At 40.0% G+C, this 16,313-nt stretch overlaps 2 protein-coding genes across 3 annotated transcripts in view; both read left to right on the forward strand.

Moving 5' to 3' along the window:
* Positions 1 to 16,313, forward strand: part of CALHM5 (calcium homeostasis modulator family member 5) — a 61,689-nt gene that overhangs the window by 10,149 nt on the left and 35,227 nt on the right. The gene's annotated exons all lie outside the window — the stretch shown is intronic.
* On the forward strand, positions 6,569 to 8,737 carry CALHM6 (calcium homeostasis modulator family member 6). Of its 2 annotated transcripts, none has more exons than XM_053591625.1 (2): positions 6,569 to 7,169; positions 8,269 to 8,737. In XM_053591625.1, the coding sequence occupies exons 1-2, from the start codon at positions 6,642 to 6,644 to the stop codon at positions 8,668 to 8,670; spliced, it is 930 nt and encodes a 309-aa protein (XP_053447600.1). In that variant the 5' UTR covers positions 6,569 to 6,641; the 3' UTR covers positions 8,671 to 8,737. The 2 variants fall into 2 exon arrangements, with proteins under 2 accessions (XP_053447600.1, XP_053447601.1); XM_053591626.1 differs by having other exon boundaries at positions 8,348 to 8,737.

Raw genomic sequence — 16,313 nt, forward strand, 5'->3', positions numbered from 1 at the left:
AATCAGGAAAAAGAATGTAACTAAAAAAATGAAGTTTGTGGGTGAGGAATTATTAATTAGACAGACTGGTCATGGAAGATGTGGTAGAAACTTCCTGTGTTCACCCAGGCCTAGTTTTCTGCCTGTAAGGCATATCTCCCTACATACCCTGCAGTTGGGTGAAACCTTGTGGTTAGTTCAAGCCAGATATTTGTATCTGAAACAGGGTGCTGCCATAATAAAAATCCCTCAAATATGTGACATGGGTGTGGCACCAGTTGTGGACAGTACAGAAACTGATGATGGAGTCTAGAGAGATGACAATTCCCGTTACATCGTGGTTGGTCAGACCAACTTCTGTATTAACTTGGAGGATTATGTAGCTAAAGAGAATGTGACTTTAGGGGAAAAGACTGGAAAACAATGTTTCTAGTGAGTGTTGGCAGCTACTGGCTATGTTTTGAGAAGGGGTTATAGGATGAAAAGAGAACTGGGTTGATTTGAAAGCAAATGTGAAAAGGAATATTTCAGAAAATTGGGGTCTTGCAAAAGTGGAAATCCTAACAAGGTTTAGTCTCCAAACACTAAGATTGAAATTGAAAATACCTTAAAAGACAAAACCCATTAAAATAAATAAACCCATAGAATAGCAGTTTTCAACTTGTGGGTCGCGACCCACAGGAACTATATTAAAGGGCCACAGCATTAGGAAGGTTGAGAACCACTGCCATAGGTCAACTTGGGCTTGTCATTTCCTTGATTGTAACTCTCTCCCCAAATTTAGTAAACTTCTTATCTCTTGAGAAGAGATAAAACTCAGAAATAAATTTCTGTTTATTAATTACCTCATCTAGATATGTGTAATAGCAGTCAGAACAGACGAAGACAATGGAAAAGCAATTTATTATTACCAAATTGGTAACTGACACAGGCCCTTTAATAGCCTTAGAGTAGCAGATGATATGGATGATGGTGGCAACAACAACGATGACCATGATGACAACAAAGACTAGCCACATCTAGGTTCTCTGAGTTAAAATAATCATCTGCAGCAAGGCAAAAAAAAAAAAAAAAAAAAGTGTGTAGAGTCGGTGAATACTTAAACATTTGTGACAGGTTTAGGAATTTCATGCAAAGAGAGGGAAATAATAATGTACTAAAAGGTTATTTGAAATGTCATGAGATTGGGCAGTTGCTGAGGCTCAAAGAAGTAGGGCGCTGGCCCCATATGCCAGAGGTGGTGGGTTCAAACCCAGCCCCAGCCAAAAAACTGCAAAAAAAAGAGAAAGAAATGTCATGGGATTTCCATTTATAAAGGTTATTCCTGTGCCAAGGAAAAAGTCTGACCTTTCTTTCCTCTGCTTCAAACTTCCATAGGAAGAACTTTTAAAAACATTCAAAAATCTTAAGATAACAACATGTTCCAGATTTTCAAATATATTGCCTAACAAACACTATATCTGCAAATTTTAACACGTAGGAAGATTCTCCTTAAGATTGGCAGTATCAGACTTTCTAAATTAACTTGTTAATTTTGGTATCTGACTTTGTGTCTTTCTTGCATGTGGTAAATACTTTGAATCTTAATTGTATCATGCTCTTTTTGGTGGGTCTTGAGGCCAGGAGTGATGCTTGTTAGATTCTAGCAGTATTCTAAGCAGGGTCATAGTCTGTGTTTTCCTGAGAACCACAGAGAATAGTGTTTGAGAACTAGCTTATCTGAAGATGATTGCAAGGAACTTTCAGATTCTCAATATGAATGTGTATTTCCTTTCAAGAGTTCTCTTTCTGAGAAATGTTTTGTGGCTTCTGAAACCTGTTTCTGACACCGGTAATGGCAGTGCTGAGAAACACAGTACTGCAGTTAACAAAAACCAAACAAAACCTGTAACTGCCGGCTTTCCAGAGTGCTGAACATGAGACCCTTCCCTTGTTCATTTCTTAACAGCTGAAGCACCTGGGTGTTAGAATCACAGATTTTCAAAAGTGTAAAGGTATTTTAAATATTTAGCTTGCTCTCAGAGAAAATTCTTGAAACCTCTCCACACCATTAAACCCCAGATTCTGTCCTTCAGATTAAATAGAGAGTTTCTCAGGACACTCTCTCACTTATCATTTCATTCTAATTCTCTGCATAATCTTCAGAATCCCCCTTCCCCCTACAGCCACCCATTTTCTATATTCTCTGCACTATAAGCCAAAAGAGAGCAGGGTACCTGTCTGTCTTATTCTTTTTATTATTATTTTATTGTTTGGGATTCATTGAGGGTACAAAGAATTAGGTTACACTAATTGCATTTGTTAGGTAAAGTCCCTCTTATAATTGTGTCCTGCCCCCCAGAGGTGTGCCATACACCGTGACCTCCCCATCTCCTCCCCCCCCCTCCTCCCCTCTCTTGACTGGCTCATTCCCCTACCTCACCCTTGTATTAGCTCATCTACCTCCTTCATATTAGAATTGAGTACATTGGATTCTTGCTTCAGCATCATTTTGATGCTTTATTAAGAAGAATGTGTTCCAACTCAATCCAGGTTAATACAAAGGATGCAAAGTCTCCATCTCTTTATGGCTGAATAGTATTCCATGATGTACGTATACCACAGCTTATTAATCCGTTGCTAGGTTGGTGGGCATTTAGGTTGTTTCCACATTTTGGCAATTGTAAATTGAGCTGCGATAAACAGTCTAGTGCAAATGTCCTTACGATAAAAAGATTTTTTTTCTTCTGGGTAGATGATTAGTAATGGGATTGCAGGATCACATGAGAGGTCTAATTTGAGTTCTTTGAGGATTCTGCATACTTCCTTCCAAAAATGTTGGATTAGTTTGCAGTCCCACCAGCAGTGTGAAAGTGTTCCCTCCTCTCCACATCCACACGGGCATCTGCAGCTTTGAGACTTTGTGATGTGGGCCATTCTCACTGGGGTTAGGTGATACCTTGGGGTGGTTTTGATCTGCATTTCTCTGATGATCAGGGTACTTGTTCTTTATTGTATCCAGCGTTGTCCACTTTTTATAGGTCCCTGGCACATCCTGGTTTCTTATTAAACACTTAGATGAATGACTGAATGCACCAATTAATAAACTTGTTAACAAATGAATTAATCTAATCAGGGGCAAGGGCTGACAGATGAACGTTTCTATAACTAAAAATATTTGAAACAAATCTTTTAGTAAATAACAGGAGATAGAAGAAGGTTGATGCCTTTATTTAAGTCAATAAATGAAGGGAAGAAAACAGCAGGTAGGAGGGAGGAGGAGGAAGAAGTATTGCAAAATGGCTCAGGGCCCAGTGGAGGATCAATTATCACGGCATGGTGTTGGATATTGTCGTGGGTAATCAGAAGAATGCCAGCTCTTCCCCTTGGTTTGAGAAAGGTGGGGAAAGAAATAAACATCACCTAAGAGGATGGAGGGGTACATTTTAGTTAGATTTCAGTTAAGAATATTTGGATAAAGCTCTCTGCAGAAATGTTGTGGATACATGTGTTGAGGTTTATCCATGATGGAGTAATGGAAGTGTGGAGAAGACAGGCGATCTCTTAGAGGAGTAGGTGGAGGTGAAGAAGAGTCTAGTAGTAAAGGAGAGTTACTCAAAACATGGGGAAGGAAGATTTTTTTTCTTTTTTTGGAGCTGGAGGATTTCAGAGATAATAGTCATAGTAGAAACACGTAGCTTCATTTCAAGTTGACAGGAGCCTGGAGGGCACCTCGTCAAATCTCAGAGAGGAGCACTGTCCTGCAATATGATAAAAATCTTGATGTGGGGTTAGCCTCTAACTTGGTGTTATCAGACCCTGTGGATTGGTGGTTTTGTGGCACTATGCTACACACTGGTGGTGGTCATGGTGGGGGAGTAGTTAAGAAGGCAAGTTGGACTAAGAAAAGAATACTTGTATTTTTCTTGCCCCTTCTCTAACAATTCACTTGTTTCTATGGGCTACTTATTTTTCCCCAGATAAAATTAGGCAAGCCAAGTGGATGGGGGATCAACAGCAACCCAGTCATTATGAACTGCCCACTCAGACTTCATATTCAGAAGGAAAAATCTCCTCATGACAAGCAAGCAGTTAAGGGGAACAACAAATTTCTTGAGGTAGTAGAGGGTTATTGAGTCACTGAGTACAATTCTTGGTCTAAAATTTAGTATTCCCTTGAATTCTTAGGTAATGTACAACATAGGTACTTGGTGTGAATACTTGAGTGAATGAGTATTCACACCAAGTACTCAATTAATAGAGAGACACTTTACATAGGCACTTTACATATGCTCCCCAATTTGTTCATCACAACCATCAAGATATCCTTTTACAAATGCGGATGGTATATCTTAGTGCGCCACACTCGTTACATGCACACTGACATACAGACACAGTGTACCTGACTTCAGAATCTGTGTGTTTTCAAGCACACCTCTCTTCACCCTGGAGTCACATGGCAAGGTTCAGTGTCACAGTCCGTGTCAGAGCAATGCTGCTTTGAGAAAACTGAATGTGGAGGTGACATTAGCTAGATATAATTGCAGTTTGAAGTTGAATTAGTATTCTTTGAACAATCACGTTCTGCACTGATCAACTTGGTGGTCACAAAGGAAGAATGTGAAACTCCACCAGGTACAGAGAATTAGGATGTACCAGAAAGAAAAACTGTGTTGATGGGTAAATCAACACAATATATCCAGGCTAATGTCTTATGTGAGATCAGGCAGAGGAGAAAACAGTCAGTGTGAACTAGGCTGGTGGTTCCACCTGCGGAAGCCAGGAAGGGTACAGGGAATCGTAGAATTACTGGAACTTAAAACTGGGCTTTACTGTGATTGAACTTATTAAAAGGTAAACCAGAAATTTGTCTTTGAATGTTTCCTATAATTGATCAAGATTTTTTTTTTTGTAATCATTTGTGTTTAGGGATAGAAGGAAGTTAAAGTGGATACAGGGAGGTGAAGGAGAATTATGACCCTTTGGACAAGAAGGTTAGAAAGGGCCCTGAAAGCCTGAGTACCCTGGCACTCTGGGAGGCTGAGTGGATTGCTTGAGCTCAGGACTTTGAGCCCATCCTGAGCCATAGCGAGACCTGGTCTCTAAAAAATAGCCAGCTGCTGTGGTGAGCGCCTTTAGTCCCAGTTACTCAGGAGGCTGAGGCAGGAGGATCACTTGAGCCCAAGAGTTTGAGGCTTACTATGATGCCATGGCACTCTACCCTGGGTGACAGAGTAAGCGAGACTCTGTGTCAAAAAATAAAGGTGGGAGAGGCTGAAAGAAAAGAAGAAATTTGGGGTGGGTGTGACCTAGTTAACCAAGTATGCACTGTTTCTGCAAAGTGTAACTTCTAATCTATGACCCACCTCCTCTAGCCGGGGAATGACGCCCCCATAAAACAGTAATTTTCCCCCCCAAAAAGGATCAAGATCCCTGTCACAGAAAAACGCACACCATGGTGGCCACAAACAAAATGAGGCTAATGGATACCATACCATCACCAGCAAAATAAGTTAATAATTATTGATAACAGAGTAAAGATATTGGATTTATGTGACAGCCGAGGTAATGCACGACCTATGAAACCAGGCCAGCCTGCCTGAAGGCCTTAAGGGGAACCAGTGGGAATCCTTACAGATGAATGTAGGAGGAATCCGGATGAAAGAAAGTACATATATTTGTGTATTGCTTTTGCATGGGGGGGAGGGGTCTCCTCTCACTGGCCAGGGGAACCCTTTTCCAATCTTTGGAAGAATCTAGACCCATCACTACTTTCTTTTATTCTTTTTCATCATTCAAATAAAACTTCGCTTCTTGTTTTTTTTTCTTGAGACAGTCTCACGGTGTCTTCCTCGGTAGAGTGCCATTGTGTCGCAGCTCACAGCAACCTCCAACTATTGGGTTCAAGCGATTCTCTTGGCTCAGCCTCCTGAGTAGCTGAGACTACAGGTGCCCACTACAACGCCCAGCTATTTTTAGAGACAAGGATCTCGCTCTTGCTCAGGCTGGTCTAGAACCTGTGCGCTCAGGACAATCCACCCACCTCGGCCTCCCAAGTGCTAGGACTACAGGGGTGAGCCACCGCGCCTTGCCTTTGCTTCTGATCTATATTGGAGTCCTAGCTGCCTCATTTTTCCATTACCCCAGTTTCTTGCTCTCCTTTTTGTTCAACTCAGCTGAACTTGCTAGTTCACTGGGTGAACTGAACCAGGTCCACTGAACAGCTCAGAGGTGAACCCTCACCGCTTTAGCAAGTAGGGTGGCTACATTAAAGGAAAACAGTTTTTCCCAGTTTGCCTAAGTGACTGCGTTGGGTCACAGAGGGTAAGGAAAGACCCCTGACTCTGTCGCATTGGCAGAAACTATGGTAACAACAGAACAGGGTCTATCTCCTGGAGGAGTTTCTGAATTGGGGGAGAAAGGAGCGTCTACCTTTTAGAAAGGGTTGGGATCAGTGAGGTCAAAGGTACCAGGTGTTCATTTGCCTGTATTTTTCAGACAGGCGGTGAAAGTGAAACCTCACTTGCAAAGTGAAAACCTGAAAAGCCTTCTTCTCTTTTAAAGAGCTGCTTCTTCCTGGAGAGGAAAACCCCAGACCTCAGCCCACCCAGCCATTTGACAAGTAGGCCGGCGGAGAGGCAGAAGCTTCTGGTCTCTGCACTGCGCCCCGCGAGAGAAGGCCCATGGACAAGTTTCCGTGGGTGCTGAACTTGCACTTCAAGCACCGCAAGGGGCTGGGCGTGGGCCTGGTGACCCTGCTGACCGTGGGTGGGGAGCGCATATTCTCCGCCACTGTGTTCCAGTGCCCCTGCACCGCCGCCTGGAACCTGAGCTACAGCCTGGCCTTCATGCTGGTGCCGGCGCTGGCGCTCCTGCTCCTGGGCTTCCTCCTGAACGCGCGCCTCTGGTTCATGCTGACCGGATGCTGCCGGTCAGAAGTCAGCTCCATAAGCGCCTCGAAGCTCCACGTCGTCCGTGAGTGTTTGGAAGTCACAGCGGCCGCCCTGCTCACGCCCCTGGTCTGGGTGGCGGTGGCGCTGCTCGGGGGCGCCTTCTACGAGTGCGGGGCCAGCGGGATCGCGGCCCTGGCGGGGCACCTGTGCTCCGGCCGCCACCAGAACTGCACAACCCAGCTGCCGCTGGTGCCCTGCGGCAAAGCCACCGAGCCCGACGTGCAGGACCTGCTGAAGGAGCTCAAGGCGCAGTCGCAGGTCAGCGCGGGCGCCGGGGCAGGTGGGCAGCGCGGAGCCTCTGCGGGGCGGCAGGGGGGTGGGGAGATCAGCGACGCCCCAAGAAAATCTAGAATGGCTTCTTGTTTCTGAAGGGCCGACAGGAAGATATTCCAATAAAACAAATGAAAAGGAGAAAAGGCATTCCTGCACGTGTGTGGCCGCGTAGGTGAATCTGGAGCCTGAGAGCGGGCACACCTTCTCCGGGCCAGAGGTGCCCTAGGCCTTTCGCCTCCTGCGCTGTTCTTTGATGTCTGGCAGGAGCCCTGTCAAGAGTCTTAGTTTCGAATCTCCTCTATACAGGGAATACGTTAAGTCTCGGGAAAGTTCCTTGTCCACCCAGGAAGATAGAGACGAATGTTATAATTGAATTGGTACGGACAGTAAAATTGATCAGCCTGGCTGTAAAGCCACCACCCCACATTGTTTCTGGACTTACCCAGTGTGGCACTTAAGTTCACCAACATGCCAGCCTGTGTTTAGGTTGGCGGCCCTGTACAAACAACCCAGTGTCTCACAGCTGTGTTCCAGTCCAAGGGTGGCGGTGTCTTGCTGAGGGTCTTCATTATTGTTGCGCGTTTTCTGTGCGCTGAAAGACAGCTGTGATGGTCATTCCAGAAAAAGAGTTCCAAAACTGCTTTGAAGGGTGGACTAGACACTGGCATTGGGCCATAGCTTCTCAAGGGAGAAGGCACCTTTGAAGGTGCTGCAGTGATATTCATCAATGTATGTAGCACTTTTCTAGGATGAGTTTAGGAACTTAATTGTCAGACCTCACATAAAGCTGGGAGGTTCTTTAAAAGGAATGTTCCTCTCATTAGATTTGCAGAAATTCCACGTTCTGGGTTTTAAGGGAGTGACATATAGGCTCTTCCCTAAGCCCTTGACCTGACTTGGACTATGGTTGACTTTATAATTAAGCAGCTGCACTGGGGGATTAGGGAGGTGACAGGGTGACGACCACTCTTTACTTTTAAGGAATTAAGACTGTTACTTGTTCATTATCATAACCGTGACTAGTTCAAACTTTTTCTGGACATTTTTAAATGTCTTTTTTTGTTGTTGTTCTTGTTTTCTTAAGGTGCTAGGCTGGATCCTGATAGCAGTTGTTATCACCATATTTATGATTTTCACCTGTATTTTCCGATGCCTATCTCCAGTTAGTTTTCCGCAGTGGAAATTCTGGAAAATCTATAGGGAAGAGGAGCAGAAGGTCCTTAAAAGTCAAACCACCGAGCATGCAACTGAATTGGCAAAAGAGAATGTTAAATGTTTCTTTGCGTCCTCGCGATCAGAAGGGTACAAAATGCCAAGCAGTGAAGAATGGCAGAAAATCTCATCGATATATACTTGCAACCCAAAGAAATCGTACTACAGCATATTGCACAAATATGTTAACAGAAAAGAAAGGAATGACAGTATCTCATCTTCTGGTGAAGATGCAGTGAGTCCCAGCCATCGATTTGTAGATTCATCAGTATGAACAGCAGCCCTGAATTATGACCTTATGAATGAATAGAAAAAAAAAATTGTTTTGAGTTAATCTTTCATTTTTTAAAAAAATAAACACTGATATTGTTTATGACTGCTTTTTTTTCTTCTAAATTATGGAATTTTTGATCTGAAAATAAAACCACAGAGCTTAACTTCTTTATTATAATATATCAATTACTAAACCAGGCAAACAAAAAACAAAACAAAACAAACAAAAACAAAACCAAGGGAAAATAGTCCAAATCAGAAGTCTGATATTCTAACTGGAATTTCCAGTAAGAAACTGGAATCAGATTAGAAGTCTGATATTCCTATTCTTTTCAAATAAAAGATTTTAAGTCTCTTACAATGCTGTTTTCACATAAAAGATTTTAGTAATTTTAGTAACAAAAACATTGAAAGGGAATTGAACTTCAGACCTTTCTATTAGGTTATCTGATGTTAATTTCAAGTTCACTTTCTTGCCAACATCACCTTGTTGGGACTTAAAAATGATGCCATTCTACCTGGCTCTATGGTGCAATGGAGGGGAGCTCATTGGACTTCGAGCCCAGCCTCCTGTAATCATTTTAAAATTAGAGAATTTATTGCTCTAATATGGTTACAATAAAAATTCATGAAAAATAAAGTGAGCATTCTTAAGTGTGAAATTTGAAAAAGTAGTTTAGGAGAATTGCAGACATTAAGGTAAATGTTTTTAGTTTGTAGGTTCAGAAAAAAAACTTAAAATTGTTTGTTATGGTAAATTTAAGGTATATGCAAAGGAGAGAGGATAATATTATGAGCTGCCATCCCTTCCCCAAGGAGTCATTATGAAGCTTTAACAGAGCTGGGAAGTCAGATAAAAGCCATACCACACAAATGCATATAGAAATTGTGACCTGGTTTAGATTCGTAGAGGAAGGGCTTGGGGAAGCTTGTGAAAGGCAAATCTATAGAGGGAGAGGAGAGGAGCATTTCAGGCAGACGGGGCAGTCTGTGTAAAAATACGTGAGGGGGGGGGAAAGGATCTTAGCATGACTGGAAGCCTTAAAGGCGACTGAAAAAACCAGCAAGAGGCAGATTGTGCTGTGCTGTGCCTTGAAACCATGCGAAGGATTTTGTTTATCCTATGAGCATTTTAAGAAGATTGATCTGCTTTTCTTGAGGAAAAAAAGGAATAAAGGAATGCTGGAGGAAAGGGAGATCCCGAGTGGAAATGGAGAGACTAACCAGGAGACTACCATGGTAGAAAGAGAAAGGAGTGAACTTGAACTGAGTTGACGGTGATCAAAATGGGAAAAATGCATAGATTCAAAATAGATTTTGAACATAGACACAGCAGAATTTGTTGATAAAAACGAGAGATGCTCAGTCTTTTCAGGGATGCTTGATTTCCATTAGCTTGTCATTCCTGCCCATCCTCCAAATGTATGGCTGCCTTCTGCATTAAAAAAAAAAAAAAATGAGATGTGAAAACTCTAACTGTAAAACTCAATGAAAAGTGATAATATTTTGCTCTTCTTCTTCTCTTGGCAGACCCTTGTGCCAGCTTTTATTTGCCTTTTTTTTTTTACATAGGGCCATTAAAAAATACTAGGCAGCAGGGCTGATATCCTGTTGTTGAGAGTCATATGTAACAGTAAGATCAGTTTTTTCCCATTCTCTAGAATTGAAAATCATATAATGTCTACTTCAGTTTTGCTTTCTTTATTTCACTTTCCAGTTTCTTTTTATTATTGTTTTTTATTAAATCATAACTTTGTACATTGATGCATTTGTGGGGTTCAGTGTACTGCTTTGATATACAATGTGAAATGCTTACATTGAACTAAGTGACACATGCATCACAATTAGACTCATTTCTTAATAGTTTGGAAATGCACCATTGCATCATGCACATTAGCTGAGGTACTTGCTACCCTCCTCCCATTTTCCCGTTCCCCTCCCCCATCTCTCTTCCTCCCTTCGACTTTCTGGACTATAGTTATGTTTTGCCATTCATATGAGTATGTAGGTGGTTATATATTGATTTCACAGTAGTATTGAGTACATTAGATACTCTTTTCCCATTCTTCAGATACTTTACTAAGAAGAATATGTTCTAGCTCCATCCAGGTAAACATAAAAGATGTGAAGTCTCCATCCTTTTTTTTTTTTGTGTGTGGTTTTTTTTGGCCGGGGCTGGGTTTGAACCCGCCACCTCTGGCATATGGGACCGGCGCCCTACTCCTTGAGCCACAGGCGCCGCCCTGAGTCTCCATCCTTTTTAGGGCTGCATAGTATTCCATGGTGTACATATACCACAATTGGTTAATCCATTCATGGGTCGATGGGAAGTTGGGTTCTTTCCATGTCTTGGCTATTAAGAATTGGGCTGCAATAAACATTCTGATGCACATGACTTTGTTGTAAAATAATTTTTGATTATCTGGGTATATGCCTAATAAAGGAATTGTATGATAGAGAGGTAGGTCTACTTTTAGTTCCTTGAGTATTCTCCAAACTTCTTTCCTAAAAGGTTGTATTAGCTTGCATTCCCACCAGCAGTGTAGAAGTGTTCCCTTCTCTCTGCATCCACACCAGCATCTATAGTTTTGAGATTTTGTTATGTGGGCTGATCTTCCTGGAGTGAGAGGATATCTCAAAGTGGTTTTGATTTGCATTTCTCTGATTAAAGATGATGAGCATTTTTTCATGTGTTTGTAGCCCATGCACCTATCTTCTTCAGAGAAGTTTCTGTTCAAGTCTCTTGCCCACATAGAAATGGGGTTATTTGTTCTTTTCTTATTGATTAGTTTGAATTCTCTGTGGATTCTGGATTTTAGACCTTTGTCGGAAAAATAACGTGCAGAGATCCTCTCCCATTCTTTTTTTTAGATTTTTTTTTTTTTTTTTTTGTAGATTTCTTCTTTTTGCTTAAGATTGCTTTGACTATTCAGGCTCTTCTTTGGTTCTATATGAATTTTAGGATTGTTTTTTCTAGGTCTGTGAAAATGATGTTATTTTGATGGGAATTGTGTTGAATCTGTAAATTCAGGATAATTTCAGTGATTCCGTAAAGTACTTTGGGCAGTATGCACATTGTAAAATTGTTGATCATTCTAATCCATGAGCATGGACTGTTTCCCTTCTGTGTCATCTGCACCTTCTTTCATTAGTGTTTTATAGTTCTCCTTGTAAAGATCTTCATTTCCTTGATGAAGTATATTCCTAGGTATATTATGTTCTTTTTTATCTTATCTGTGGAGTCAGATATTATGAAAAGCATGCACAGACTTTTTTTTTTTTTTCGTTTTTTTTTTGCTAGTCAGCTTTCATCAGTATTTGTGTATATAATGTGTGGTCCAAGATAACTCTTGTTTTTCCAATGTGTGGCACAGAAAAAAAAGTTGGACACCCCTGGTGTATAGAATTACTACAGATTTGTGGACATTAATTTTGTAACCTGAGACTTTACTGGACTTATTTATGAATTCCAGGAGTCTTTTGGTGGAGTCTTTAGGGTTTTCCTCATACAAGATCATTTTGTTAACAAACAGGGATAGTTTGACATAGTCTTTCCTGGGTTGGGTGCCCTTTATTTCTTTCTCTTGCTTGATTGCTTTGTCTAGAACTTCCAATACTGTGTTGGATAGAAGTGGTGACAGTGGACATCCTTGTCTTCTTCTAGTTCTTAGGGGGATGTTGTCCACTATTCCCACATTCAAAGTGATGTTACCTGTGGGTTTGTCACATACAGCTTTTATTATCTTACCTTATGTTCCTTCTATGCCTAGTTTGTTGAGGGTTTTTTTTTTCCTGAAAGGGTGTTGTATTTTATCAAATGCTTTTTCTGTATCTATTGAGATGATTCATATGTTTTTTTTTCCCCTCAATTCTATTTATGTGATAAATCACACTTATTGATTTGCCTATGTCAAACCATCCTTGCCCTAGGATGAAACCCGCTTGATCATGGTAAATTATCTTTTTGATGTTCTGTTAGATTCTGTTTGCTAGTATTGTGTTGAGGATTTTTGCATCTATATTCAAGAGTGATATTCGTCCCTGGTTTTCTTTTCTTGTTGTGTCCTTTCCTGGCTTTGGTATCAGGGTGATATTGGCTTGTAGAATGAGTTAGGGAGGACTCCCTTCTTCTCTGTGTTATGGAATAATTTCAGTAGGCTAGGTGTCAGTTCTTCAGTGTAGGACGGTATGCTTTGGCTGTGGATCCATCTGGTCTTAGTTTCTTTTTTGTCATTCTTTTGTTGGGAGACTTTTAATTACTCTTTCAACTTCACTACTCATTACTGTTCTGTTTCTTTCTGATTCAATCTTGAGAGATTATGTGCTTCCCCAAACTTACCCATTTCCTCTATATTTTCTAATTTGTGTGCAAAGACGTTTTCATAGTAATGTTGGATGCTGTTTTGTATTTCTGAAGTATTAGTTGCAATATCTCTTTTTTAATTTCTGATTGAACTTGTTTAAATATTTTCTTTTCTATTTCTGGTTAATCTAGCTAATGGTCTATTGATCTTATTTATCTTTTTAAAAAAACAACTTTTTGTGTCATTGATACCTGTGTTGTTTCCAGTTTCCATTTTGTTTAGCTCTGCTCTGATCTTTGTTATTTTGTTTCCTCTATCAATCATTGGGTTTGGTTTGTTCTTCTTTTTTTAGTTCCTTGAGGTATGACTTTACATTTTTAATTTGTGATCTGTCTTTTTTTTTTTTTTTATTGAGACAGAGTCTCACTTTGTGACCCTCAGTAGAGTGCTATGGCATCATAGCTCACAGCAACCTAAAACTCTTAGGCTGAAATGATTTCTTGCCTCAGCCTCCTTAGCAGCTGGGATTACAGGCACAGAAAAAAATGTTGGACACCCCTGGTGTATAGAATTGCTACAGATTTGTGGACATTAATTTTGTAACCTGAAACTTTACTTGACTTATTTACCAATTCCAAGAGTCTTTTGGTGGAGTCTTTTATTTTATTTTATTTTATTTTTAGTAGGCCGGGGCCAGATTCAAAACCCCCCAGCCCCACAGCATGTGGCTAACCACTGAGCTATGGGCACCTAGCCCTTTCTGTCTTTTTTGATGCAGACATGCAACCCTATGAACTTTTCTCTTTGCACTACTTTTTCAATATCACAGAGATTTTGGAAGCTTTTGTCATCTTTGTTTGAAAAATATTTTGATTTCCATCTTGATTTTGTAATGGACCAAGGATCATTCAGCACCAGGTGGTTTAATCTCCATGTATTTGTGTAGTTTTGAAAATGCCTATTGGAATTGATTTCTAGTTTTATTATGCTGTGGTCTGAGATGATAAGTGATATGATTTCAGTTTTTAAAAATTTAAAGTCTTATTTTGTGACCTAATATATAATATAACTTTGAAAATGTCCCATGTGCTCATTAGAAGAATGCATATTCTGCAGTTTTTTTAGTTGAATGTTCTGCAAATGTCTATTAGGTTTATTTGTTCTAGAGTAATGTTTCTTTATTGCTCTCCTGCCTCAATGATCTGTCTGGTTCTGTCATTGGAATTTCCTTCCTTAGATCTAGTATAAGTAGTCTTATGAGTCTGCAAGCTCCTGTGCTGGCTGAATATATGTTTAGAATTGTTACATTTTCTTGTTTAATTGATCCCTTTATCATTATATAATGACTTCTTTGTCTGCTTTTTATGTTGCCAGAATTCCTATGCTAGTTCCTTTATATCTGGAACCTCTTCTGTAGCTCAATACAAATAGCTTTGTGGTACACCTTTCTCTGTTGGGAACTCTGTTGCTCAGTGAAGAGAAGGAGAAGTCCCTGATGGTGTGTTTGAGTCCTACTCCAGAAGATTGCCTAGGCAAGAGAAGAGCAGATACACTGTGAGCCTTTAGCCCTGTTGCTCTCTTGCATCCCTCTGTTCCCTGTAGTTGTAACAGGTGGGCAGGGTGGACACATGGCAGGCAAAGAATCATGAATATTTTAGGAAATTGTATGACATAAACTACAAAACCACAGCTAAACAAACTGATGCTGCATTTTGTCTTATCATTTCTAGACTTGAAAATCATGTGTTCATAAATCAGGTGATTACTTCTGTTTTTATTTTTTATTTTTAATTATTATGAGTACATAATGGTTGTGGGCATTTACAGGGTACATATGATGTTTTAATACAGACATGCAATATGAATTAATCAAATCAAGGTAATTGGGATATCTAACACCTCAGGCTTTTATCTTTTCTTTGTGTTAGGAACATTCCAATTACACTCCTTTAGTTGTTTTTTTTTTTTTTTTTTGTGGTTTTTGGCCGGGGCTGGGTTTGAACCTGCCACCTCCGGCATATGGGACTGGCGCCCTACTCCTTGAGCCACAGGCGCCGCCCTCTTTTAGTTATTTTAAAGTGTACCCTAACTTGATTACAGTTTGTTGTGTCATCAAATATTATTCATTTAATCTAAATATATAACTATGTTTGCACACCCATTAACTATTGCCACATCATGCCCCCTCCTTGCTACAATTCCATCCTCTGTTAACCATGATTCTGTTCTCTGTCTCCATGAGATCAACTGTTTTAAATATTTAGTTCTCACATATGAATGAGAACATGTGAGATCTGTTTTTCAGTGCATTGTTTATTTCACTTAATTAATGTTCTCCAGTTCAATCCATGTTGTTGCAAATGGCAGTATTTCATTGTTTTTTATGGTTGTATAATATTCTATTGTGTATATGTATCCAATTTCTTTATTTTTTTATCTGTTGCTGGACACTTAGGTTGATTTCAAATCTTGACTATTGTGAATAGTGCTACAATAAACATGGGAGTGCAGACATTGTTTCAATATACTGAATTCTCTTCTTTTGTATATATAACAAACAGTGAGATAACTAGGTCATATAGTTCTAGTTTTGTTTTTTTTGAGGGACCTCCTACTACTCTCCTTAGTGGTTGCTCTAACTTACATTCTCACCAACAGTGTATGGAGGGTTTCCCTTTCTCCACGTTTTAGCCAGCCTTTGTTATTGCATGTGTTTTAAATGAAAGCCATTTTAGCAGGGTTGTGATAATAGATTGTGATAGTTTTGATATGCATCTCTATGATGATTAATGATATTGAGCCCTTTTTCCACATAGACTTTTTTTTCATTTTTTGGTCATTTGTATGTCTTCTTTTGAGAAATGTCTATTCAGATCCTTTGCCCATTTATTTTTTATTTTTTTCCTTTGAGTTGTTGGAAATTCTTACATAGTCTAGTTATTATTTCCTTTCCAGATAATAGTTTGCAAACATTGTCTCTTTCTATGGGTTGTCATCTCACTTTGTTGATTGTCTCCTGTGCTGTGCAGAAGGTTTTTAGTTCAATGTGATCATATTTTTCCAATTTTGCTTTGGTCACCTGTGTTTTGGGAGTATTATTCCAGAAGTCCTTGCCCAGACCAATGTCCTAAAGCATTTTCCCAATGTTTTAATAGCTTTCGGGTCTTACATTTAAGTTTAATCCATTTTGATTTGACTTTTGTATATAGCAAGAGGTAAAAGACATTTAATTATTCTGCATATGAATATATACAGTTATCACAGAGCATTCCTTGAAGAGACAGTCTTCTCCCCCAGTGTGTGTTCTTGGCACTTTTGTCAAAGATAAGTTTACTACAGA

This window comes from Nycticebus coucang, chromosome 5 (assembly GCF_027406575.1).
Source record: "Nycticebus coucang isolate mNycCou1 chromosome 5, mNycCou1.pri, whole genome shotgun sequence".
In the NCBI taxonomy this organism is placed as follows: Eukaryota; Metazoa; Chordata; class Mammalia; order Primates; family Lorisidae; genus Nycticebus; species Nycticebus coucang.